Genomic DNA, 25,317 nt, shown 5'->3' with positions numbered 1-25,317 from the left:
AAAAGGAAAAAAAAACATAAAAAGTGACTCCCTCCTCCCTCCAGATAAGTATAAACATTTATAGTAACTTAACACCTTCTCTGATATTACAGAAAAAGAAACTGTTCTTCCCATTTCTCACCACTAAACAATAACCAAATTATAAAGAAAATGATTGATCAGTTTTACACAGCAAAAGCATTAAGACTACCAGTAATAATAACCCATATGTTTTAAGCTTAGACAGCTAAATCTATTTTACATTTTGACTTTACAACTTTCTCTAGTACGTAAAAATAAAAAAAATATCCCCATAAGCATAAAAAATGTCAATAATAGTAACATATATGTATATTTTAAACTTGATCCAATAGATCCCTTTTACATACTAACCTCTAACTTTCTCTAACAAATAGGAAATAAAAGATTCATCCCGATATAAAAAAACCTTTACATCATCTTGCAGTCCTGGTCAGAAAAAAGATTCCAATAATAACAACCCAAAATCAAAACTTACACAACTTTGAACTCCTTTTTCTTCTTTTTAAGAGGCTTGATCTTCAGTCGCTTCTTCAAATGAAGTCCCGCATAGTGATTTCTTATCATTTTCTCCCTGTTTGCTTTCAGAAGCACTTCACAGATTTAACGCTTCCCTTCTGTGGATCCAAAGTAAAATAACTCTCCAACTCACTCTTCTGATTTGTAATCTGGATATCCCCTTAATTGTTAAAACATCATACAAACAGCATAGTTTGTATATCCATTACAACTTCTTTCTCCATGTCGCTCTTGTAATCAAACATCTTTAAGTTCATTTTCAGATCTATAACATCTTATTCCATATCTTCCATATCTCTTTTATAATCTGGCATTTCTTTAAAGTCCATTTTAAACTCTTTATTCAAATCATCTTCAGCTTCTGTTTTATCCAGTAGAATCTTTTCTTCTTTGATAACCTCTGTTAGATCCAATTTTAAAAATAAGTCCTGAATGCATTGTTTCCAAACAGATTTAAATTCTTCTATAGTAAGACAATGTCCTTCCATTACGTTAGGGTATATCTTTTCTTTTAATTGCTCTCTGGTTCCCTCTAATTAACCTCCAAAGCCCAGTCTTATCTTTTGTTTATTTTCAGAAGCAAAACTTTCTCACAGTAGGTTTTCTTACAATTAACTCCAAAATCATCTGCTGTATTTTTATAAAATTTAAAACAGTCCATTAAAAAAAAAAAGTATTCTTTCATGTAGCCCCTTAACTGTCCCCCATCAGCATTCTTAACTTCCTTTTGCTGTTTCCAGTAGTTAAGATTTTTCTTTTTAATCTTTAAACTTACTTAAATCTTCTTTCTTCCAGGATAGAAGGAAATTATCCTGGTGTACAGCAACTTGCCTTTCAGAAGGTTTATAATTTGCAAATAAATAGTTAATAAGTAATTTCTGATGGTAATTAAAAGAGGAGGTGAAAGCAAATCTATTGTCTTTTTGGAGGCTCCAAACTGCGGCTTGGGCTCGATGTTTCCTGCAACTCCCAGAGCGCTCAACCCACTGGAGATTGCTAAATTGCGATCTCTTCAAAGGGAGCCTCTGTAAGGAGTACATATGGATGATCCAGTCATCACTTTTGTCCGGAGATGGTTCCAAAGAGCTGGATCTTTCACCAGCTTCTCTAACCTGCTATGTTTGTTGGCTCCGCAAAAATTGAGCCGTCCTCACTCTGCCATTACTCCCCCAGAAGCTGAATGTATTATTTCTGATTTTTTTGCTGATAGGAGAAGCTCACATGGGATTCTCTGCTTCAAGTGCCAAAATACCATGCGCATAGATTTTGGGTGCTGTTCGTTCCCTGCCTCTATTTGCATCCAGGTCATTGCTCTTCCAGTATGGCCAGAGTTCATTATATTTCCAAACTGATGCTTGAGGGATAGGTTTGAATTTTTCCATATTTTCTGATATCATATTCTTAAATTTAAATTAGTTGTCACAAAGTCTCCATGTCGATTGGGAGATACAAAGCTGTTTTAACCACGGATTATCTAGAGTTGTGAGGAACTGAATCCAGATCTTCTGTATCAAAAACACATCCTTTAATGCAACTCATAATTCTTTGCCCCTGAAGAAAGAATTGGAAGGCAGTGTTGTTGTGATCGAGTAAATGAGCAGTAAGGGATTATTTTTTTTACCAGATGACTCTAGCTTCAAGTGATATTTACCTGAGGGAAAAACAGCATGTGGCAATTTTAAAATATATGTGAAATGTTTCTTAGTATTTGATATTAAATCCAGGGTCATTCAAGTGTGCATGGGTGTGTTTTGTAGTAGGGTATGAGAGCTGAGAATCTTTTAAGGCAAACTAACAACTCTTCTAATATTTATTGACTAATTTTTGATATTGGGGGGTTATATTTGTACACATAGGCTTCACCAAGCATGGACCTCAAACTACCAATGTGAAGTTCACAATTTTGAAGTGGCAGGACAGCAGAGGGTTACTTTCTGTGATGATGAACCTGACGGAGTGGGCTGAAACGAAGTGGACAGATCGCTCAAATTCCTCAGCACAACTGCCTCCACCATCTTGGGGCAGCAATGACTCCTTTTCTTTCCAAGGAGATCTCCAGGAGATAATTCACACAGCCACTTTAGTTACATGTACCTTCCTACTGGCTGTCATTTTCTGCTTGGGTTCTTATGGCAACCTTATTGTTTTTTTGTCCTTCTTTGACCCAGCTTTCCGGAAGTTCAGGACCAACTTTGATTTCATGATCCTCAATTTGTCCTTCTGTGACCTCTTTATCTGTGGAGTGACTGCCCCCATGTTCACCTTTGCTCTCTTTTTGGATTCTGCAGCTGGTATCCCTGATGCTTTCTGCTTTACCTTCCACCTTACCAGTTCTGGGTTTATCATCATGTCCCTCAAGACAGTGGCTGTTATTGCCCTTCACCGATTAAGCATGGTGTTAGGGAAGCAGCCTAATCGGACTGCCTCTTTCCCTTGCACTCTCTTGCTCACCCTGCTCCTCTGGGCCACAAGCTTTACTCTGGCCACTCTGGCCACCATGAGGACCCACAAATCTCGCCTTTGCCTTCCCATTTCCAGCCTGGTCAGTGGTGAGGGAAAGATCATCCCTTACTTGTATGTTATTGACTTCATATGCTGTGTGACAGTGGTTTCAGTCTCTTACATCATGATAGCCCAAGCCCTGAGGAAAAATGCCCAAGTAAGGAAATGTCCTCCCATCATCACAGTCGATGCCTCAAGGCCTCAGCCTTTTGCTGGATCGCTTGCTACTGGATGTGCTGATGGGGTACAGTGCACTGTGCCAGCTCTGTATAGAAACCAAAACTATAACAAGCTGCAACACATCCAAACACATGCATACATGAAGAACTTTGGCCAACTGTCTGCATCTGCTGCCAGCAGATTCCAGTTGGTGTCCATGATTAACTTGTCCACGGCCAAGGACTCTAAAGCTGTGGTGACTTGCATTATTATCGTTCTTTCTGTTTTAGTTTGTTGCCTTCCATTGGGCATATCTTTGATACAGGATGTTTCATCCAAGAACAGTGGCATTGTGCTTTATCAATTTGAACTATGTGGATTTGCACTTTTTTTTTTAAAGTCTGGATTGAACCCTTTTATATATTCTCGTAACAGTGCTGGCTTAAGGAGGAGGGTCCTTTGGTGCATGCAGTACTTAGCTTTTGTTTTTTTCTGCTGTAAGCAGAAAACACGGCTTCAAGCTGTGGGCAAAGGGAGTCTGGAGGCCAACAGAAATAAATCATCTCATCATGAGACCAACTCAGCTTATATGCTATCTCCAAAGCCTCAGAAAAAGTTTGTGGACCAAGCGTGTGGCCCTAGTCGCTCTAAAGAAAGTGTGCTGAGCCCTAAAGTTTCTGTTGGCCATCAGCATTATGGAGGAGGCCAGAGTAGTTCCACCCCCATGAATACCCGCATTGAACCTTATTATAGCATCTATAACAGCTGCCCTTCTCAGGAAGTGAGCACTCCCAACAGCTTGCAGCCAACAAACTCTCCATTCAGGTATGCCAACTCCTACATTGCCATGCATTATCACACAACAAATGACCTAGTGCGGGATTATGACAGTACTTCTGCTAAGCAGATACCAGTGCCCTCGGTGTAGCTGGTGGGAGCCGGCAGTGTCCAATGTTCTACCACAATGGTGGCTACCCTTTTTTGGCAAGTTGTGCCATGAGTCATCCAGAGTATGATCTTGTGCCACTATTGCATGCGCATGAATGTTCAGCCCTTCCATGCCTTGAGTTGGTTTCTCCTTCAGTCAGGCAGCAGCCAGGCTAGGAAAGATAATGCCTTAGCTAGTCTCCTAAGTTCTCCTGTTTGTGTCTTGCAAATTACTATTCCATATTCTGCCATCTCACTAGCAGTGCTTCTCCTTTTTAAATAGCCCATTGTGGGTACAGTATTATAACCCCAGAAGTATTTTTTCTGGACTCCAGCAAAGATCAGTCTTTTCTCAAAATGTCTGCTACCACAAATCACCGGTGTTTTGTTGTTTTATAACTGAATCAGGTTTTGCTTTCTTGTTTATATGGTGCTTGAAAATGTATGTTTTAGCAATGTTGCTTCTTAAAAGATTTCTACTTTGAGTTCTGTCTATTACTGATTTATTGCAGAACATTTTTAGCAGCTGGCAATTATGGTAGTTATGTACAATGGTAAAAAGTAAGGAAAAACATCTAGTACCAGGTTCAGGGTTGTGACTCCCTTTCATGTTACTGACATTTACTCAGCCTCTCACTTTTGAAATAGTTTAAAATGCATATTTATCATTTTTTTTCACTGAGGCTCAAAAAAACAAATAAAATTCTGTGACTGAGAAAAAATAATGTGTGGCAGTTGCTATATTCTCCCCCCTCTCCCCGGCTTTATTGGAGAATGAACTAAAATAGAAACTTGAAGTTGTATTTAACACTAAAGTGATAGGAAAAACAATTGAAAAATAGTTTTTTAAAAAATCAGAAGGGCAGTTATCACTAGAGTGATGCTTCGCGATTCTGAGGACCCTGATTTTTGTCTGCTGATACTGGATACTAAAATATTCCTTGCCATTAATAGTTAGATAATCTGCCAGGATCTAAGGTGTTTAAAGTGATTTCACTGAGCTGTCAAAGGACATTGTAATCTCCCACCTTCTAATGTTACAAAACTAATATCTGTAAAGCTAACAAGTATAATGTCCTTTGTGCACTTGATTATGTTCTACAATCTGCCAAATTTCAAATTGAGCCAACAGATATGCTGAAAATTGATACCTTAACACTTTTTGTTTCAATTTTTGGACAAAACATGTCATATTTTTGTCAAATAGCAATGAAAAATATTGATGTATTTTATTCTGATCTGTTGAAAAAGTGTGTCCTTCACTTAATATGCCACGTTCTAAGCTCTAATTCCAAAATTATTGGGGAGCTAGGAGGGCATGAAAATGGCAGATGTGACTGCGCAATTAAAGCCCTGCCTCTTACACATGACACCCATAAAAAGGGTACAGCTGCCATTTTGACTTTTTTGACAGTCCCATGTGGACACACCTGAGAGTTACGTTTCTTCTGTTTTATTAATATTTAAGATGGCATTTATAATGAGAGTTATATCATGCACATGCTCAATTTCATTCTGAAGCTTGAAAGCTACCACTACTCCACTCTTTGCTTGGGGATTCAGTGTTGGAGAGGTATGTGGATCCTAGTCTATCATTTTGGAGTGTGATTTCAAAAAATAGCATTACTGTATATATTATACAGTATTGGTACACTAGCATGGATTAATGGGTGGGTTTTAACCTTTCCTGTGCTTTCTCCACAATGCTTGGGCGTATTCTTTTTGACCCTGAGAAGCTGCCATAGGAAGCACTGAGAAGTTTGAGAAGTGGAAACATAAAAAGAGAAGGCCTGTATGGAAATGTACAGCACTAATCCAGGGTAACATATTGATGACACTGTGCCAAGCTGAGGCTATAGTTGCATTCTACCCTGTGGCTGAATAGCAGCAACCTGGCCTGGAATGAGACACTCCATTCATTGATTGCTTCTGGATAATTTAAATTGTATTTTGTGTAATCTGACTCTGACAAGGATGTTATATTCAAATTGCAACCTCTGTCTGCAGTCTACCCTCTTCATTACAAACTGCAGGAAGGAATTTCTAATTACCTCCTCTACACCATTCCTTTTTATTGTATTCAGCACAAATAAGTTTTCTAAATTGTGACATTTGATTATCCCTAATAAAAGTATTATTCTACTGTTACTCTTTTTATGTGCTCTCATTAGAAAACATGGTTGTCCTCATTTCTTTTTTGTTTGAGGTTCACAAGTTAATAAAGAATAACCTTGAAATTATGATGAGCCTTAGATAATCCTAGTTATCATATATATATTAAATTTATAAGGAAGTAAATTTACAGAAACAATTATAAATGACCTTTTCAAAAACAAAAATTCTGAATCAAAGCCAATGTAGGTGAAGTGCTTGAACATATAATATTCTTACAATAAATCACATTCTTGGTTCATGCCACTACATATTTTTAATTTAAGCAAGAATGGTTCCTGTATATACAATATATCACACACCTGGGTAAATATAAACATTTACAGTCTGGCTTCTAAGGGGGCCCAAATGTTTATGAATATTATAAACTAGTAGAAGCACAAGGGGTGGGGATGAGGTGAAGTTAGAAACCTAAAATTAAAAACCTTAGCCTTTTTTTTCTTCTTTTCTTCTTTTTGCATTTTAATCATTGTCAAATTTGCTTTGTTCATTTTTTTTCAACATGAACAAATAATATTAAATAGCAATACAGTGGAGACTTTAAGATTAAGTAATCAGCTTAAGACAAAAACCTTTATTGTACAACAAATATTTTGATGCAATCTGCAGTGGTTTTTTAATGCTATATTTAGTTCTGGATGAAAAAGCTAAATAATCTCTGCCTATTAACATTGACATTTTAAATCATAATTAATGCTGATACAGTGCTTCTCTCTCTCTATCTTCAATGGTCTAAGTTATCTAAACATTAGAGTATTAATAACCTTTAATCAATACTGTACAAATACCATTGTACTGAAATAATATAAAGTATTATCTATATTTTACAACAGTAAAAGAAGGAAAAGAAAAACATATAGAACAATAATCTTATGGCCACTAAAAGTACAGTTTGACTGTGCGCCTCAGCCAATCGTGGCATCCTATTCAGTGGCATCTGTGATAAACTTCGTATGCAAGTGTACACATTTCCCACTTTGTCGCACTCTGCATTTAGAGTACACCTAAAATAATTAAAGAATAAATATCCATATTGATCCAGAGTGGCACGGGTCCCCAGGACCTAGGAGACAGAACTACTTTTGATATGGCATTATGTTTCTTAGAAAATATGATTTTAAAAGACCACTTTTCTATAAAGATAACTTAAAAAACATTTTATGTTCTAATAAATGTATCTTTCAGATGATGGCTATTCAAAAGTATTTGATACTTTTTTAGTACTCCAAAGCCAACTTAGCAATCAGCATTGCTCCTCATTCAGTTTCATCTATGTTTCCTGGTGCAGCTTTTTCTTTGTGTTATTAGCACTGGCTCATTCATAGTTTTCAACACAGCACTCAACTGGTGCCAGAAAAGCTTTTGTTTGTGTTCCTCAGGACTCCATTTCAAATAGGTTTTCCTTTTTAATAGTTTTCTAAGCTTACTGAATTTCTGTGGGATGCTGTTGGGTGGGAGATCTTCCAGTACAACCATAATGAGAGAATCCTGGTTTTCACTGAGAACCCTGTGTTCAGCAAAGTACAGCTCGTACTGGCACCAGCAGCTGTGGACAAAGCTGGGTGATAGCACAAAAAGAACTTTATGGCTGTTCTCAATGCAGTAAAAAATGTTCCCAAGAACTGGATGCCCTGGCATGAAATCCCTTTCATGATAACATATTTTAAATCCATTGGCTTCCAGTTTTTCCAGTAAGATCTCTTTGGTCCAGGATGCATCATTTTCACTGTATGAAAGGAAAGCATCATATATTTTGTGTTCTGGTCTCTTCTCATATTGTTTCCTTTTAGCCTTGCACCAATACCAACCCATCTTCACATACCATGGACCATCAAAATACCAGCACAGTAGAGTTATGATAGACATAATCAAAATGGCCACACTAGCTGTGATTCCGATTTGAAGACGAAGAGAACAATACAACATTGTTAGATGACTGTTTTCCACCAAAAGACCTCGCTTTTTAGGTGGAAAACCACAGAATAGTCTTTCTCGGCCATTTATTTGCACTTGTGGGTTAGCAAGGTATGTGCTTACAAACCAGTATAATTCACAGTTACAGAAAAAATATTTCCCTTGAACTGTTAAAATTTTCAAGTTTGTCAAATGGTGGAACATCTCTTTCATAATGATGAGAATGACATTGTTGCTGATATCCAACTCAACCAAGGATTTAGGGAGAGACCCTGATTGTAGAAAAAAGATTTTATTTTCTGACAGATTTAGATATTTCAGTTCAGGCAGAAATTTCCCCATGTGATACCGCAGATTTGTAATTAAATTATGGCTTACATCCAGGTTAGTTAGGGAAAGGTAGGAAGTGTTCAGATTCAGTTGCATTATAAGATTTCTAGAAAGATTAAGGGATTTTAAACTTTGCTCAGCCCCCTGGAAAGGGAAATCACGTATCTTATTATCACTAACATCACATTCCTCTAATGAGTCTGGAAGATATGCTGGTGAAATGTTTTCTATTTTATTGTTTCGAATTTTAAACACTGTTAAATTTGGGAAAAGATTAGGATTAGCTATTCCTTGTATGTTAGAGTTGCTTAAATCAAAGCAGCGCAAAGAATTTGATAGGTAGGGGGATTTGTGCAGGAGGTTATTGCTAAGGTCAAGAAAAATACATTTATTCATTGTGTCTTGGAACCCTTCTAGAAGTTCTTCAGTGGAACTGTTTGATGTTCTTTGACGTGTTGCCTTTGTAGGGAGGCTTTCAATGGAAGTGTGTTCAGGAAGATCTATATATGAAATGGCTGATCTAGAAGAATGCTTTTCTTTTCTCATTGTATGTACAGGATTAAAATTAGATATAACTGTTTCAGGTTTGTATATAAAATGATTCCCCTGAAGAAATATCTCTTCTATTTGAAAAAACATTGCACCAAATTCTTTTGGTATTTGGTTAATTTGTGTGAAAGATAAATCTATGCTTTTGAGACTTCTTGGTAGGGTAAGGGTTTGCGGAGTTTTAAGGGGATTGTGACTGAGATTTAAAAACAGAAGATTGCTATGCTCCAGATTATGGCTCTCTTTTGCAGATTTGGCATTTATGGATATTTTGTTATAACTCACATCAGTTAAATACACATTCTTCATTTCAAGGAATACTGAAATCAGGGTTGCAATATCTGTCTCCATGTTGTTGTGACTGGCATTAAACTTTTTAATTTTGTCCATTGTAGCTTTGCAGAGTTTAGGATCCATTTTCTCCCTCAATTCATTCTCAGTTAGTTTTTTGTTTAATAGATCCAGTGTGCCATTTGCTGGGATTCCACAGCTTGCATTAATCTGCAATACTGAGGATGGAAATCTTGTTCCCTTTTCATTGTGTCGTTCATTGCCAAGAACATTCCACTTTAACACTGAACTGAGATTTAAAAGGCCATCAGCTCCTTGCTGCTTCTCTGCGGGCATAGGAGGCAATGTCATGCCTCTTAGAGATGGGTCAGTCAATGAAACATTTATTATTCCATCCATTTGTGAGAATTTCTGAGATGACATATGTTGTGGTTGGCTATTAGATAAAACAATTGTTGGATCAACTTGGAAACTATAATTGTGTTGCGTATTTAAAACATTAAGAATATTGAGATTTACTTTCTTTTTTGTAGTCATTTCTTTCCTTACATTATGTAAAAAACTGAAGCCTCTTCTTGGAATTTGAGATTCATATAATGAATTTGCTTAGAGAGGATTTGAACAGAAGAATCTTATTGTCTGAATGCTGAAATCTTCCATCTCTACCACAAAAGAGAATGATGAGATAAAAATGCAAAGTTCTGATGAAGAATCCCATCCTGAAGAAGAAACAAAAATAGCACTTGTCTATTCAAAATGTAGTTCCAACAACTCAGTTTCACAACTTCTCAAATCAGAAACTTTTTAATTGACAAAATTATATTGTTATATATCTTAAGTTTTTGATATTTTCAGTCCTAGCTCTTTTAACAGAGATAAAACTTTAGTTTAACCATACTTTAACCATTTGGAAGCTTCTATATCATCTTTTCTATTCCTTGCATTCCTACTCTACGTGGTTCTTTCAGAAGGAGTCAAATCTGTTGGTGGGGTACATGTTTCAATTCAGTTTGTTGTTTAAAGCTTAATGTATGGAAAGTAAGTCATGTTGGCTTTGGCAGCAAAGTTTATATGATCAGTGGATGGTGAAATCAGGTTCTCTATGTGTTCAATTTGAGCTATGAACAGTATTCATGTTTACAAATGAGGATGTATTAAAGTAGTGGTTTCCCAAATATTGCAGGGAGAGATAGTGCTTCTTAGAATTTATTGGGGGATTACTATACAGAAGATTATCAGTCTGAATGAAAAAAACTTCCTTAAAAGACACCACTTACCTTCTCCTATAAACTAGAATTGCAATAAAAATGTTGGATGTGTTGCAAGTTACAGTTCTCTCTAGCAGTTTAGAGGCATATGAGGCCTGTACAAGTACTTTGTATGACATGTTTTCCATTCAGGAACATGTCCAAGAACTTCTACAAATCATGCAGTAGATAGGTCAGTATGGAAAGAACTCAGAAGATTTTAGGTGGAAGACTTTGAAGATAAGAAAGGGTGACTTTAGCTCAATTACTGTCAGCTCAAGCTACCTCATAAGGTTGCTGTTGAGGGGAAAAATTGGAGGAGAGAATGGTATGTAGGAGTGCTTTGTATGCTGCGTTGACTTCCTGAAGGGAAGGTGAGATAATAAATCTAATAAATACATTTTAATAATTGTAGACTCCAGTCTTCAGTCACATCCCATGAAAGTGGTACATGCTGTACTACAACTTGTGTGGAAATAAGTAGGGTATACAACCAGTAGAGATACTAATGAGAAGGAAGCATCTTTATGGCTCCCATTAGTGGCTATAGAGCTAAAAGAGTATGGAGGAGTATATAACAATGTATGTACATGATAGAGGGAATTGACCCCCTCCACCCAAAAAGCAACAGAAAAAAATTAAATATTTTCTGGTGATTCCAAATCACTGCTTTTTGTTGATCATAACACTTGAGTACAGTGATACCTCGGGATACGAACGCCTCTGCGTGTGAATTTTTCGGGTTACGACCAGCTCCGGCCCCAAAAATTTACCTCGGTTTGCGAACTCCGCCTCGGGGTACGAACCGGATCGGCGGCCATTTTCCACCGTGACACGTGGCCCATGGCCATTTTCCACCCGTGCCACGTGGTCTGTGGCCATTTTCTGCCCATGCCACGTGGTCCGCGGCCATTTTTCCGCCCGTGCCACGTGGTCCGCGGCTGTTTTTCCGGCCCTGCCGCGTGGTCCGCAGCCGTTTTCGCGCCGCGCCGGGCTGTTTTCGCGCCGCACCGCGCCAGGCCGTTTTCGCACCGTGCCGTTTTCGCGCTGCGCCGTGCCGTTTTCGCGCCGCGCCGTGCCGCACCCGGCCGTTTTCGCGCCGCACCACACCGCGCCCGGCTGCTTTCCCGCCCGACGCGTGGTCCGTGGACGCCAGAACGGATTAACGGTAATTACATTGAACCTTATGGGAAATTGCCTCGGGTTGCGACCAAATTCGGGCGGAGGGCGGAACGGATTAACCGGATTTACATTGAACCCTATGGGGAAATTTGCCTCGGGGTGCGACCAAATTCGGAGGGCGGAACGGATTAACCGGATTTACATTGAACCCTATGGGGAAATTTCCTTCGGGTTACGACCAACTCGGGATACGCCCAGAGTCACGGAACGGATTAAGTTCGTATCCCGAGGTACCACTGTATTAATTTTCCTATGTTTGATTTCAGCTCTTTCAGGCTAAAGAAGCAATGGTAAGAAGCTGGTATTTAGAATATTCTCACACGATATGTTGGCCAAATAAATAAATACTCAATCATAGTAGAAATCTCATCTTTCCAGGAATTCCATCTACAAGAGTTTATAGGCATGAAACAGTTTAAACCTCATCCAGATAAATTGGATCATTATAAATTTGGGCATTATAATATGACCCCTCAAATGTTAGAAACAAACTAGTTTCTATATCTTTTCATCTTCCAGTCTGTCTTCCTATTCCTGGAGGTCCCCCTTCCAAGTATATTTAAGCCTGGCCTTCCTTTGCTTCTGATCCCAGAGAAGGTCAGGCAGGCGCTACCACATGCAAAGACAAAGAAGCAAACTGAAGCTTTCTTTCAAATACCATATACTGAAAAGGTCTGGATGAAAAAATGCTTCTTTGCTTCCTTTTTATGATGATAAGAATGGAAGACTTGTCATCATAAAAGCAGACCATAATAGCAAGGTTGTCACAGAGAATTTCTGGCTCCAGCTCCTAAGGAAAAGTGCCTTTCTAAAGGCTAACAGGTCTGGAGCCAATCTTGGGGTGCATGTTGTGAGAGAGATTGTTCTAGAGGTCAGGCACCGGAGTGGAAGAGGCACCTCTCCTGGGTCCCATCAGATGGCATTGTTTCAAGGGAAGATTTTATAATTTGTAAAAATCAATGCCTAGCAATTAGAGCAGATGTGCAAGATTAAGGTTAATCTGAGTTAACTACATGCTATGTTTGTGTTTTAGTACACTTAAAAACACCTGTGAATATGCTGGGATGGGGATTAAAAAGAACATGTATGCTGCCATAAGTGGTAATTAAACTGATGGCACACAAATTTAATAAATAAACACACTCTAGACATTACTGTAGAAGACTGATGGTTAAGAAAATATTGTATTTGATGTCATTTTGTTATATAAAGGTTTAAAGCTTTAATAAAGTATCTATTGAGATATATGCAGGCAATCCAATATTTACATTCTTTTGGTTTTTTCAATTTCAACTCTCAGCAGCCTAGCTAGTATACTTGATGCTGAAGGATGCTGAAGGAATTGTGGTTTGGCAGTATCTGGAGGGCTGCAGCTGGTCTGTCCCTGTAACAAATGTGAAAAATACAAGGTGGTTTCTGCTGATTGTGTTGAAAGAGCAGGTAGGCTATCCATTACCTTGCCTCAACTAAGTAGGATTTTATAGGCAATAATTAGCACTTTGAGTTGAGAAAGGATAGCTAGTGCAGTTGTTTCCACAGTAAGGTTATACATTACCTACTCCAAGTAAATAATCTGGGTGCCACATTTTTACAAGATGAAGCTTCTGGGCATTTTTCAAAGGCAGCTCCCATGGAAAAGTAAGTCTGATCTTGGAAAAATCACTTCTGGTCACAGCTGTCACCTAGGCATCCATTCCTAAAATGGATGGGTTCAGAAGAATCTCCACACAAGAATTCAGTGTTTTCAGAGAGAAAGATACCTCATGTAGCAGAGACTTGTGTTCTATGCCTATATCAACTCTTTGCATTTCTGTTTTCTCTAAATTAAGTTTCAGAACTTCCAAGTTTCTCTTAGCATGGCACCAATACCCAGAGCTTTATACAAATGGTCTTATCAATTTCATATATATGTTAAACAGCATGGGGGAAAACAGTTCACAGATTAAAAGATACCAACACCATATTTTGGGATTCTCTCTGTACAAAAACCAGACTCACCATAAAGCAGCACTTGTCAACTCTAAAACCTATTAGGTCACTCATATTGAAAGCTACCTTATGCAGTTTGGTATAAATTGAAAACTTGCAGACAAGATAAAAAGGGGCATGACGTGTACAGGACACAACATTGAAGATTTTCTTTCCAACTGCTGTGCTTCCCTCATTTATTCCCTGTGTACTAATCCTCCCTCAGCTATTCTCCACCTTTCCCTTGCATGTAGTTCACTCACCTTTTTATTAATTTTCTTCCCACAATGGAGTTTAGATCTGGAACATTTTGCTGTTTTTGCAATTGTGGATACAACAGCTGAGCAAAATGATTTCTGAATGCCTCTGTCCTATCAAATTGAACTGATCATTTGCATCACATCCTCTGGAAATTCCCTGCTAATGAGGATGTATATGAACCATTAAATTACAATGTGGGAAACCCTATAGATATGAGAAAGGAAAGGTAAGCTCTTGTTTTGAACCATAACATCTGTTATAACATGTAGATCAACTATTTCCCACAAGTGAATGATTAAACATGATGCAACAAGGAACCAAGGCGCTTGCTTACTTTCCTTTGAAGTGATTGCTTAGTATTTAGAATGAAGTGATTGCTTAGTGTTTAAGCCAGTGCAATACATAGAAGTTGGTTTAATTTGTTCCATCTCATTTGTCCTCCTGCAAATAGTATTTGGTCTCACATGCCTTTGTTGTTGTTGTTTAGTCGTTAAGTCGTGTCCGACTCTTCGTGACCCCATGAACCATATTGCGCCAGGCCTTCCTGTCCTTCACTGCCTCCCTGAGTTTGCTCAGTTTCATGCTCATTGTTTCAATGATGCTATCTAACCATCTTATCCTCTGCTGTCCTCTTCTCCTTTTGCCTTCAATCTTTCCCAGCATCAGGGTCCTCCTGCAAATAGTATTTGGTCTCACATGCCTTGCTCAGACTTAACCGACAGATCTGGGAATGCCCTCCACCCTGGGTCCTGTAACTTTTAGCTTGGCTTCTCTTAGTGAATCATTGAGGAAAGGTTCCTGAATCAAATAAACTGTGACAAATACTATTTTGCAGACACCTTCATTAGTTTTTTCCAACCCACTTTTTTTCTTTTTCATTCCAAAGAAACCAAAATTGCCAGACAGGAAAGTTGCCGTAATCTGATGTAACTTTTTGCTGCACCTCCTGCATTGCTGAATGTTTCAATTGTAGAATAGCAACTTTAGAATTAACAATGCTAAATCAGAGTGGTAGCAAATGAAGTCCATCTTTATACCAATTCAGGTGTGTTGTTGTTGTTTAGTCGTTAAGTCGTGTCCGACTCTTCGTGACCCCATGAACCATATTGCGCCAGGCCTTCCTGTCCTTCACTGCCTCCCTGAGTTTGCTCAGTTTCATGCTCATTGCTTCAGTGATGCTATCTAACCATCTCATCCTCTGCCGTCCTCTTCTCCTTTTGCCTTCAATCTTTCCCAGCATCAGGGTCTTCTCCAAAGAGATCTCTCTTCGCATTAGGTGACCAAAATATCTGAGCTTGAGCTTCATTATCGATCCTTCCAATGAGCAATCAGGGTTGATTTCCTTTAAGATTGACTGGTTTGACCTCCTAGCAGTCCAGGGGACTCTCAAGAGTCTTCTCCAGCACCACAGTTCAAAAGCATCAATTCTTCGGCGCTCGGCCTTTTTTATGGTCCAGCTCTCACAGCCATACATTACTACTGGAAAAACCATAACTTTGACTATGCGGATCTTTGTCGGCAAGGTGACGTCTCTGCTTTTTAATATGCTATCTAGGCTTGCCATAGCTTTCCTCCCAAGGAGCAAGCGTCTTTTAATTTCATGGCTGCAGTCTCCGTCTGCGGTGATCTTGGAGCCCAAATAAATGAAGTCTGTTACTGCTTCCATTTCTACCCCTTCTATTTGCCAGGAATTGATGGGTCCAGATGCCATGATCTTAGTTTTTTTAATGTTGAGTTTCAAGCCAGCTTTTGCACTCTCCTCTTTCACCCTCATCAAGAGGCTCTTTAGTTCTTCTTCACTTTCTGCCATTAGGGTGGTATCGTCCGCATATCTGAGGTTGTTGATGATTCTCCCTGCAATCTTAATTCCGGCTTGTGATTCTTCCAGCCTGGCATTTCTCATGATGTACTCTGCATATAGGTTAAATAAGCAGGGTGACAGTATACAGCCTTGTCATACACCTTTCCCTATTTTGAACCAATCGGTTGTTCCATGACCGGTTCTAACTGTTGCTTCTTGGCCCGCATACAGATTTCTCAGGAGACAGGTAAGGTGGTCTGGTATTCCTATCTCTTTAAGAATTTGCCACAGTTTGTTGTGATCCACACAATCAAAGGCTTTTGCATAGTCAATGAAGCAGAAGTAGATATTTTTCTGGAACTCTCGTGCTTTCTCCATGATCCAGCGAATGTTGGCGATTTGATCTCTAGTTCCTCTGCCTCTTCGAAACCCAGCTTGTACATCCGGTAGTTCTCGGTTCATGTATTGCTGAAGCCTAGCTTGTAGGATTTTGAGCATAACCTTGCTAGCATGTGAAATGAGTGCAATTGTGCGATAGTTTGAGCATTCTTTGGCGTTGCCCTTCTTTGGAATTGGAACGTAAACTGACCTTTTCCAATCCCGTGGCCACTGTTGCGTTTTCCAAACTTGCTGGCATATTGAGTGCAGCACTTTAACCCCATCATCTTTTAGTATTTTAAATAACTCAGCTGGAATACTGTCATCTCCACTAGCTTTGTTGTTAGCAATGCTTCCTAAGGCCCACTTGACTTCACTCTCTAGGATGTCTGGCTCAAGGTCAGTGATCACACCAGCGTGGCCATCAGGGACATTAAGATCTTTCTTGTATAGTTCTTCTGTGTATTCTTGCCACCTCTTCTTAATCTCTTCTGCTTCTGTTAGGTCCCTGCCTTTTTTGTCCTTTATCATGCCCATCTTTGCACTAAACGTTCCTTTCATATCTCCAATTTTCTTGTAGAGATCTCTAGTCTTCCCCATTCTATTGTTTTCCTCGATTTCTTTGCATTGTTCATTTAAGAAGGCCGCCTTATCTCTCCTGGCTATTCTCTGGAAATCTGCATTCAGTTGCTTATATCTTTCCCTTTCACCCTTGCTTTTCGCATTCCTTCTTTCCACAGCTATTTGTAAAGCCTCATCAGACAGCCATTTTGCTTTCTTGCATTTCTTTTTCTTTGGGATGGTTTTAGTTGCTGCCTCCTGTACAATGTTACGGACCTCCGTCCATAGTTCTTCAGGCACTCTGTCTACCAAATCTAATCCTCTAAATCTATTCATCACCTTCACTGTGTACTCACAAGGAATATGATCTAAGTCATACCTGAGTGGTCTAGTGGTTTTCCCTACATTCTTCAATTTAAGCCTAAATTTTGCAGTAAGAAGCTCATGATCTGAGCCACAGTCAGCTCCTGGTCTTGTTTTTGCTGTCTGTATAGAGCTTCTCCATCTTTGGCTGCAAAGTATAAAATCAATCTGGTTTCGGTATTGACCATCTGGTGATGTCCATGTGTAGAGTCGTCTCTTGTGTTGTTGGAAAAGAGTGTTTGCTATGACTAGCTTGTTCTCTTGACAGAACTCTATTAGCCTTTGCCCAGCTTCATTTTGTACTCCAAGGCCAAACTTGCCTGTTATTCCGATTACTCCTTGACTTCCTACTTTAGCATTCCAATCCCCTATGATGAAAAGGACATATTTTTTTGGTGCTAGTTCTAGAAGGTGCTGTAGGTCTTCATAGAAGCGGTCAACTTCAGCTTCTTCAGCATCAGTGGTTGGGGCATAGACTTGGATGACTGTGATATTGAATGGTTTGCCTTGGATACGCACTGAGATCATTCTGTCGTTTTTGAGGTTGTACCCCATTACTGCCTTTCCCACTCTCTTATTCACTATGAGTGCAACTCCATTTCTTCTAAGGGTTTCTTGCCCACAGTAGTAGATATAATGGTCACCCGAATTAAATTCACCCATTCCCGTCCATTTCAGTTCGCTGATTCCCAAGATGTCGACGTTCAATCTTGTCATCTCATGTTTGACCACATCCAGCTTGCCTTGGTTCATAGATCTTACATTCCAGGTACCTATACAATATTGTTCTTTACAGCATCGGACCTTCTTTTCGCTTCCAGATACATCCACAGCTGAACGTCCTTTCGGCTTTGGCCCAGCCGCTTCACTCTTTCTGGAGCTACTTGGAATTGCCCTCCGCTCTTCCCCAGTAGCATATTGGACAGCTTCCGACCTGAGGGGCTCATCTTCCGGCATCATATCTTTTAGCCTTTTAACATTGTCCATGGGGTTTTCTTGGCAAGGATACTGGAGTGGGTTGCCATTTCCTTCTCCAGTGGACCACATTTTGTCAGAACTCTCTGTCATGACCTGTCCGTCTTGGGTGGCCCTGCACGGTATAGCTCATGGCTTCACTGAGTTACGCAAGCCCCTTCGCCACGACAAGGCAGTGATCCATGAAGGGGAATTCAGGTGTACTTCACCCCAAAAGAAAATAAGATGCTTTGTGTATTCCATGTGCATGATTTAATTATGGCCTATGTCAGATTTTGGTGAGGAGTTAACTGTTGTTGTTGTTCAGTCGTATCCGACTCATGACCCCATGAACCATATTGTGCCAGGCCTTCCTGTCCTTCACTGCCTCCCTGAGTTTGCTCAGTTTCATGCTCAGAAGAGTTACAGTCAGGTCCAGAAATATTGGGACATCAACACAATTCTAACATCTTTGGCTCTATACACCACCACAATGGATTTGGAATGAAACAAACACAATGTGCCTTAACTGCAGACTGTCAGCTTTAATTGGAGAGTATGTACATCCAACTCAGGTGAATGGTGTAGGAATTACAACAGTTTGCATATGTGCCTCCCACTTGTTAAGGGACCAAAAGTAATGGGACAGAATAATAATCATACATCAAACTTTCCCTTTTTAATACTTAGTTGCAAATCCGTTGCAATCAATCACAGCCTGAAGCCTGGAACGCATAGACATCACCAGACGCTGGGTTTCATCCCTGGTGATGCCCTGCCAGGCCTCTACTGCAACTGTCTTCAGTTCCTGCTTGTTCTTGGGGCATTTTCCCTTCAGTTTTGTCTTCAGCAAGTGAAATGCATGTTCAATGGGATTCAGGTCAGGTGATTGACTTGGCCATTGCATAACATTCCACTTCTGTCCCTTCAAAAACTCTTTGGTTGCTTTTGCAGTATGCTTTGGGTCATTGTCCATCTGTACTGTGAAGCGCCGTCCAATGAGTTCTGCAGCATTTGGCTGAATGTGAGCAGATAATATTGCCCGAAACACTGCAGAAGTCATCCTGCTGCTTTTGTCAGCAGTCACATCATCAATAAATACAAGAGAACCAGTTCCATTGGCAGCCATACATGCCCACGCCATGACACTACCACCACCATGCTTCACTGAGGTGGTATGCTTAGGATCATGAGCAGTTCCTTTCCTTCTCCATACTCTTCTCTTCCCATCACTCTGGTACAAGTTGATCTTGGTCTCATCTGTCCATAGGATGTTGTTCCAGAACTGTGAAGGCTTTTTTAGATGTCGTTTGGCAAACTCTAATCTGGCCTTCCTGTTTTTGAGGCTCACCAGTAGTTTACATCTTGTGGTGAACCCTCTGTATTCACTCTGGTGAAGTCTTCTTTTGATTGTTGACTTTGACACACATACACCTACCTCCTGGAGAGTGTTCTTGATCTGGCCAAGTGTTGTGGAGGGTGTTTTCTTCACCAGGGAAAGGATTCTTCGGTCATCCACCACAGTTGTTTTCCGTTGTCTCCCGGGTCTTTTGGTGTTGCTGAGCTCACCGGTGTGTTCCTTCTTTTTGAGAATGGTCCAAACAGTTGTTTTGGCCACGCCTAATGTTCTTGCTATCTCTCTGATGGGTTTGTTTTGTTTCTTCAGCCTAATGATGGCTTGCTTCACTGATAGTGACAGCTCTTTGGATCTCCTCTTGAGAGTTGACAGCAACAGATTCCAAATGCAACTAGCACACTTGAAATGAACTCTGGGCCTTTTATCTGCACATTGTAATTGGGGTACTGAGGGAATATCACACGCCTGTCCATGGAACAGCTGAGCAGCCCATTGTCCCATTACTTTTGGTCCCTTAACAAGTGGGAGGCACATATGCAAACTGTTGTAATTCCTACACCGTTCACCTGAGTTGGATGTACATACCCTCAAATTAAAGCTGACAGCCTGCAGTTAAGGCACATTGTGTTTGTTTCATTCCAAATCCATTGTAGTGGTGTATAGAGCCAAAGATGTTAGAATTGTGTCGATGTCCCAATATTTCTGGACCTGACTGTAATACACAGTGAAAATCCTGCTGGTTTGTATCAAGCAGTTTATAGACCGGAGGCGGGGGGGGGGGGACGCTAAGAAAATTTCTGTTTTCTCAAGGGGCTTTAGCTTTTCTCCAGTTGTTTTAGATCTCTATTCCTAGAATTCTCAGCCAGATGCTAGGTATTCTGGGAGCTGGTCCAGCACATTTGAAAGAACACATTGGGAAAATCTGTTCAAAATGTATTTTCTCATTCCCTTCAAAGCTTTTTTTTTTTTTGTTATGATTCTTTAAAACATTTAGCCTTATCTGTCAAAGCAAGCGAGTCTGTTTCAACTACAGCTTAAGAAAACCTCATCAACAATGAAGGTTTTTTTTAAAGCAATAGGATCAGTTGACCAATTATCTGTCAGCAGAAGGAAACTGGAGTTTAATAAAATTAAAATGGTGCTTACCAAATAAATATTCAGATTCCCCTCTTAATATCATCACAATTAAATTGATACCAATTCAGTTAGGTAGTGCCATGAAGGAAATGCTGTCACTGCCTTTTTCTGGAAGGTGTTTTTTACTTCCCCATTTAGGCAGACCTGCAATATCCAGGTGACCTCCTATGCAAGTACTGACTAGGACTAACTCTGCTCAGCTCCTGAGATCAGCTAGGTACTACCCCTTACTGAGGACAAGAGCCCTCACATATAATTCTTCTCAGTCAATCCCTATCTCCAGTGGAGAAGCTTACTTCCCACACAAGACTCTAAAATAGCACCAAACATTGTTGGCTGAGACTATTGTAAAGACCACTGCCACACATTGGGGTAACTCTGTGGGAATTACTTGGAACAAATAGAAAAGATCAGTTCCAACATAACTACTTGGCAAGGTGGCAGGAAAACCCCAGTTAACCATTGGGTAAGTATTTGGATCCATCACCCTCTTCCTGATTTTAAGTCCAACCCACATCAACTATTAATCTACCATGACAGTAATTTGATAAGAGAATACTTCCTAACCCTGATCCCCATCTTCCCCCCGAACCCAGAAAATAAGATTTAGAGCATGTCTTACAGAATGAGTGGAGGTCAGATTGCTACCAGAGTTAGAAGGCATGTTCTGAGAAGGCTCCTTACTGTGTATTGAAAATACCAACCTCATTAAGTTGGGGAGAGTGCCAAAAGAGGATCACAACGCAAAAACTATTGTACTTTGGATACATCCTGTGGGCTGATGCATTTGTGGAAAATATGATAATACCGAGCAAGGTGAAAGGAGAAGAGCTTTGACTGTATGTGAAGCGGATAGACAGAGTCCTGGAAGCTGCATGAATCTACCTACAAGAATTGCATAATGTGGCAAGACATAGGGGAATTACCAGTACTTGCTACAATGCGACAGAACATAGTGTCAACATCACTCCAGTTAACTTGGGAATGGCAAGTGCTAGACAGAAGAATCTTCAGTCTGCCACAGCTGCCCATCCCACTGGAGAGACTGGGTACTTCCTGGAATGAGTATAAAGGCAGTAGTAAACATACCAAAATCTGGACCCATGAACTTAAGAAACTTGTTGAGATAGCCTACGTAAAGAGATGAAAAATATCTTTGACTTGCCCAGTCTCTCTCATGTGTTACAGTGCATAGCAAAGACATGGAGGGCCCCCCCGGTAAAGATTTGTCACTGAACATCTGAACAGGTCAAAAAAACTCCTCTGCAAAAGAAACCAATATATTACCAAAACAGAGTCTCATTTTCATCTTCCATAAAGTGGAAAAGCAAATATTTAGAAAAGAGAGACTCCATTCTCTATTAGAGAATAAATGAAAATGTCCAAGATTAGACTTTTTTATTTTTTAAAAGTTTATCAATAGTCTCTTATATACATATAATATTCACAAAATAATTCACAATAGCTTTTTGCTTTCTTTCTGTCTGCTGGTGAATTCTTCTGACTCAGTACTTCTTTTCACTATTGGTTCACACGGAGAACTGCAGTTGTACTTTTCCTCCTTCAGTGTTGTGGTTCTGAACATCCAATTATTCCACAAGTCATTAACTTGGCACAGAAAGCAGTCCATATTCGTCTGCTGTATCCAGAATTTTACAGATAACTGGTGACTCCACCTGGAAAGAAAAATGTTTACAAAGATGTTAGTTTAAGTCACAATGAGGACGGAGCAAAATAGATCATGAAAAATCAAATCAAGCACCTGTGACCAAAAGGCTACTGTGGTCTTAATGCTTATAAAATGGACTCTCTCGAGTTGGAAAAAGATAATGCTGTATCTGAGGATAATGCTGCAATCAAATATGACCTGTCAAATTTTTTGACCTTGCCCACTCTCTACAAAATTTCCTCCCCAGTTCCTGTCAACCCAACAGGTCGAAAACTCACGTAAGTAGACAAATGGGTACTCTCACTCCGGTGGGAGGAAAAATGCTGGTGGCACCTTGGAAAAAAGGAGTCGGGAGCAGTTGCCGGTAAAACGCGAAACCGCGCTCACCCAAAAAGGGCGCAAAGCAACGGAAACCCCGCCTCCTGTGCACGCCAGCTGGGCTCTGCTCTAGGAAGGAGGCTCTGGCAAACCACTTCCGAAACACTTGCCTTGAAAACTGCAAGGACTCGTCCAAGCAGTCACTGCAGAGTCAGTAATGACTGAGCGCAGATAAAAAAAAAAAAGCTCTGGCTGAATTGTGCCCAATATTTTTAAAATTTAAATACTTTATTATATGTGATGGACTGGAATGGAGGAAGGGGGGTGAAAACGGTGCTCTCGTTTCCAGAGCAATGCTCTGGAGATAAGCGGAGAAAGCTGGCGCATCCCTAAACATTCCAGAAGATAGTAGAGACTTGTGCCTGGGAATTGCTGGTCAGTCTGAGAAGATTTCTGTAAACAGGTGCTGGCAAATAAACCTTGCTGATTGAACCTGCATGGTCTCCATGAGTTCTTTGGGCTAGGCCTGACATTATTTGAGGTAAAATGTATTTTTCCAAAAAAAAAATAATACACCTTAAACTAATGCTATCTTTAATTTTGGGGTGTGTGTGGTCTAACTGCAGTATTCTTTAATAAAAACTTTGTCTATCAACATTTTTGTCACGAGCTCTGATATTAAATATGACTTAAACAGACCTGAACGCTCCATCCAATTTGGAATGTGCTTAATATCACATAAAGACCATTAGCAATAAATAAAAGCTTATGGAAAAGTGTCATAGTCCACACCTGTTACCTGTGCCACGTTCTTGTTACTTACTCCATTCCCAGTGCTCTAGAAAAATGCACTGTGAATGTCATATTACAGAAGGCACTGGGTTCTTAAGAAAGTTTAGTATATAATAATGAAAAATTACAAGTTTAGTACCAGAACTTTCACATTTTCCTAAGTGAAATGCATTTTTCATGGGAGACTTTTCTCCCAGAAGTCAACATGGTTTAGATCAAGGTCTCAAACATACCCCAAGAATATACTGACAGGAATGAGGCTCCAGCATATATACAGTTACTGCATGAGGAGAATCAGATTCTTTGCACCTTAAGACAGAATAAATTGTTAGCAGACAATGCAGATTAAGAAAATGGTTAACAGGCTTCTCTGAGCCCCAAGATTTTCAGTTGGTATGAATAATCTCTAATGTTGATGGAAGTCGTGCTGCAATACTAGCAAAGAATTATGCTTTTTGATAATATTTTCTGGTGAATCTTCTATTTCTCAGCAACATATGTACAATGTTTGTTAAATGATGGAGTTTGTATAGTATCTATCTTACTAACAGTTATCTGTAGAGGTGCTGGATTTCAATGAAAATACTGGATAACTGGTTAATTTGAAAAAGAAGTGTTCACTTTTAATTGAGTCTGGGAGCGTGCTGCCAATCTCTCTCAACACTGCAAATACTATCAGTGATGGCCGATTCACCTGGAACTCACACAACGCATACTCAGAGCATACCTACTTGCTAGGGGAAGCAGTGAATATTAGCCGGACTGCTTGTTTGGGTCAAAGTCTACTTTTCTGAAATTCAGATTTTCTCCATTACATTCAAAGTGTACTGATGAAAATCAATGGTTTCCACAATCACATAGTAGATTCTGGAAAACTGGATCACAACCCCCAAAAAGTACATGCTCTTGAAATACTTTTGTGATTATACCTAAAGTAGCAGACAAAGCAATACCTGGCAGGAAAATGTCAGTGCAATGGCTATTTTTTTTTTAAACAACTTAGTCCTTGCCTTACAGGTAATTCTTGAATTATTTTTAAGAGATAAATCTGGATTGTGCCCAATAATTAGTAAAGGAAAACAAGGGCATTTTAAGGGTCCAAGAGCCCTTTCCTTAGGAAACATATAGTTCAATCAGTCAGTCAGTACAAACAGCATTTGTTTTAAGTGTAACTCACTTCAATTTCACTGTCACTTGTCGAGGTTTGTCAGTTAAGTCACAAACATCTCCATTGCCATAGTAGTGAGACACCATTCTGTCAGGAAAGTTACAATTTAAGCCCTGATTGCAACAATCACATTTAAAACTCACTGCTTAAGGAACCAAAGCCTACAGTCCTTCATGTCTGCCTTCTATACAATTACTATAAAACTTATAAGCAAAACTCTCAACTAGAGTTGAATATCAGAAAAAAATATACAATATTTAGCACTTGTATCTTGCATTTCCATTTAGTACTTCTTTTTGTTTATTCCAAATGTTTCTTCAGTACAAAAAATATAAATACAATCCATCTTTACAACCCACAGTTCTTGGAAAGGCAGCCATAATAAATTATCCATCTATCCACCCACCCACCCACCCACAGGTGGGCTGATAAAATATTTTTTTGGCTTAGTAACAAAGATAAAATGAAGGAAATTCTACAATTTAAAAGCATGGGATACAATATTATGCAACACTAAAGATTCCAGCCCGAGTTGAATACTAAAAATAACTGGGGCTTAAAAATCACCTGCAATCTACACTGATTTTAACAACTACTACAACAAAGCAGCAACCCGCTCTCTAGGCCAACATTTGAAACCAGTTTGTGCATACTTGACTGTTTGCAGGCCGTCATCTTTGTGGTGATATGTTCTAGCTACATTCTTTTGTGCCCATTCAAGGTGTTCCTCTTTGTTCCATGTGCCCACAACTATAGTTGTTTTGCCATTTTCTTTATCCT

The 25,317-nt window shown here is 39.5% G+C and overlaps 3 protein-coding genes across 10 annotated transcripts in view; 1 reads left to right on the top strand and 2 right to left on the bottom strand.

Annotated features, from left to right (window-relative positions):
* Positions 1 to 25,317, top strand: part of GPR75 (G protein-coupled receptor 75) — a 51,661-nt gene that overhangs the window by 2,943 nt on the left and 23,401 nt on the right. For 2 of the 7 annotated variants that reach the window (XM_088149309.1, XM_088149303.1), the window contains exon 2: positions 2,394 to 6,259. The exons of the other annotated variants lie outside the window; for them this stretch is intronic. In XM_088149309.1, coding sequence (XP_088005435.1) covers positions 2,477 to 4,126 — 1,650 coding nt within the window. In that variant the 5' untranslated portion in view covers positions 2,394 to 2,476 and the 3' untranslated portion in view covers positions 4,127 to 6,259. Of the gene's footprint in view, positions 1 to 2,393; positions 6,260 to 25,317 lie in introns of those variants that run through there. 7 annotated transcript variants of the gene reach the window in all.
* Positions 7,102 to 10,099, bottom strand: LOC103050528 (uncharacterized). The gene is given in 2 exon segments (XM_007444506.2): positions 7,102 to 9,985; positions 9,987 to 10,099. Coding segments are annotated over 2 exon segments (2,535 nt in total). The 3' UTR covers positions 7,102 to 7,563.
* ERLEC1 (endoplasmic reticulum lectin 1) overlaps positions 21,974 to 25,317 on the bottom strand; it is a 29,253-nt gene continuing 25,909 nt past the window's right edge. Inside the window, exons 11-14 of one of the 2 annotated variants that reach the window (XM_088149332.1) lie at positions 25,191 to 25,315; positions 24,547 to 24,624; positions 23,603 to 23,678; positions 21,974 to 22,266 (exon numbers count right to left, since the gene is read on the bottom strand). In XM_088149332.1, the coding sequence (XP_088005458.1) occupies positions 22,195 to 22,266; positions 23,603 to 23,678; positions 24,547 to 24,624; positions 25,191 to 25,315 (351 nt within the window). In that variant the 3' untranslated portion in view covers positions 21,974 to 22,194. The remainder of the gene's footprint in view (positions 22,267 to 23,602; positions 23,679 to 24,546; positions 24,625 to 25,190; positions 25,316 to 25,317) is intronic. The other variant, XM_088149327.1, reaches the window with a different exon arrangement.

The sequence above is a fragment of the Python bivittatus genome, unplaced genomic scaffold, assembly GCF_059951505.1.
Source record: "Python bivittatus isolate LINGU-HERP-01145 unplaced genomic scaffold, Pbiv_v1 ctg000020_np1212, whole genome shotgun sequence".
Classification (NCBI taxonomy): domain Eukaryota; kingdom Metazoa; phylum Chordata; class Lepidosauria; order Squamata; family Pythonidae; genus Python; species Python bivittatus.
The sequence above is the reverse complement of the archived record's forward strand: the minus strand, read 5'-3'. Positions and strand labels throughout refer to the sequence as shown.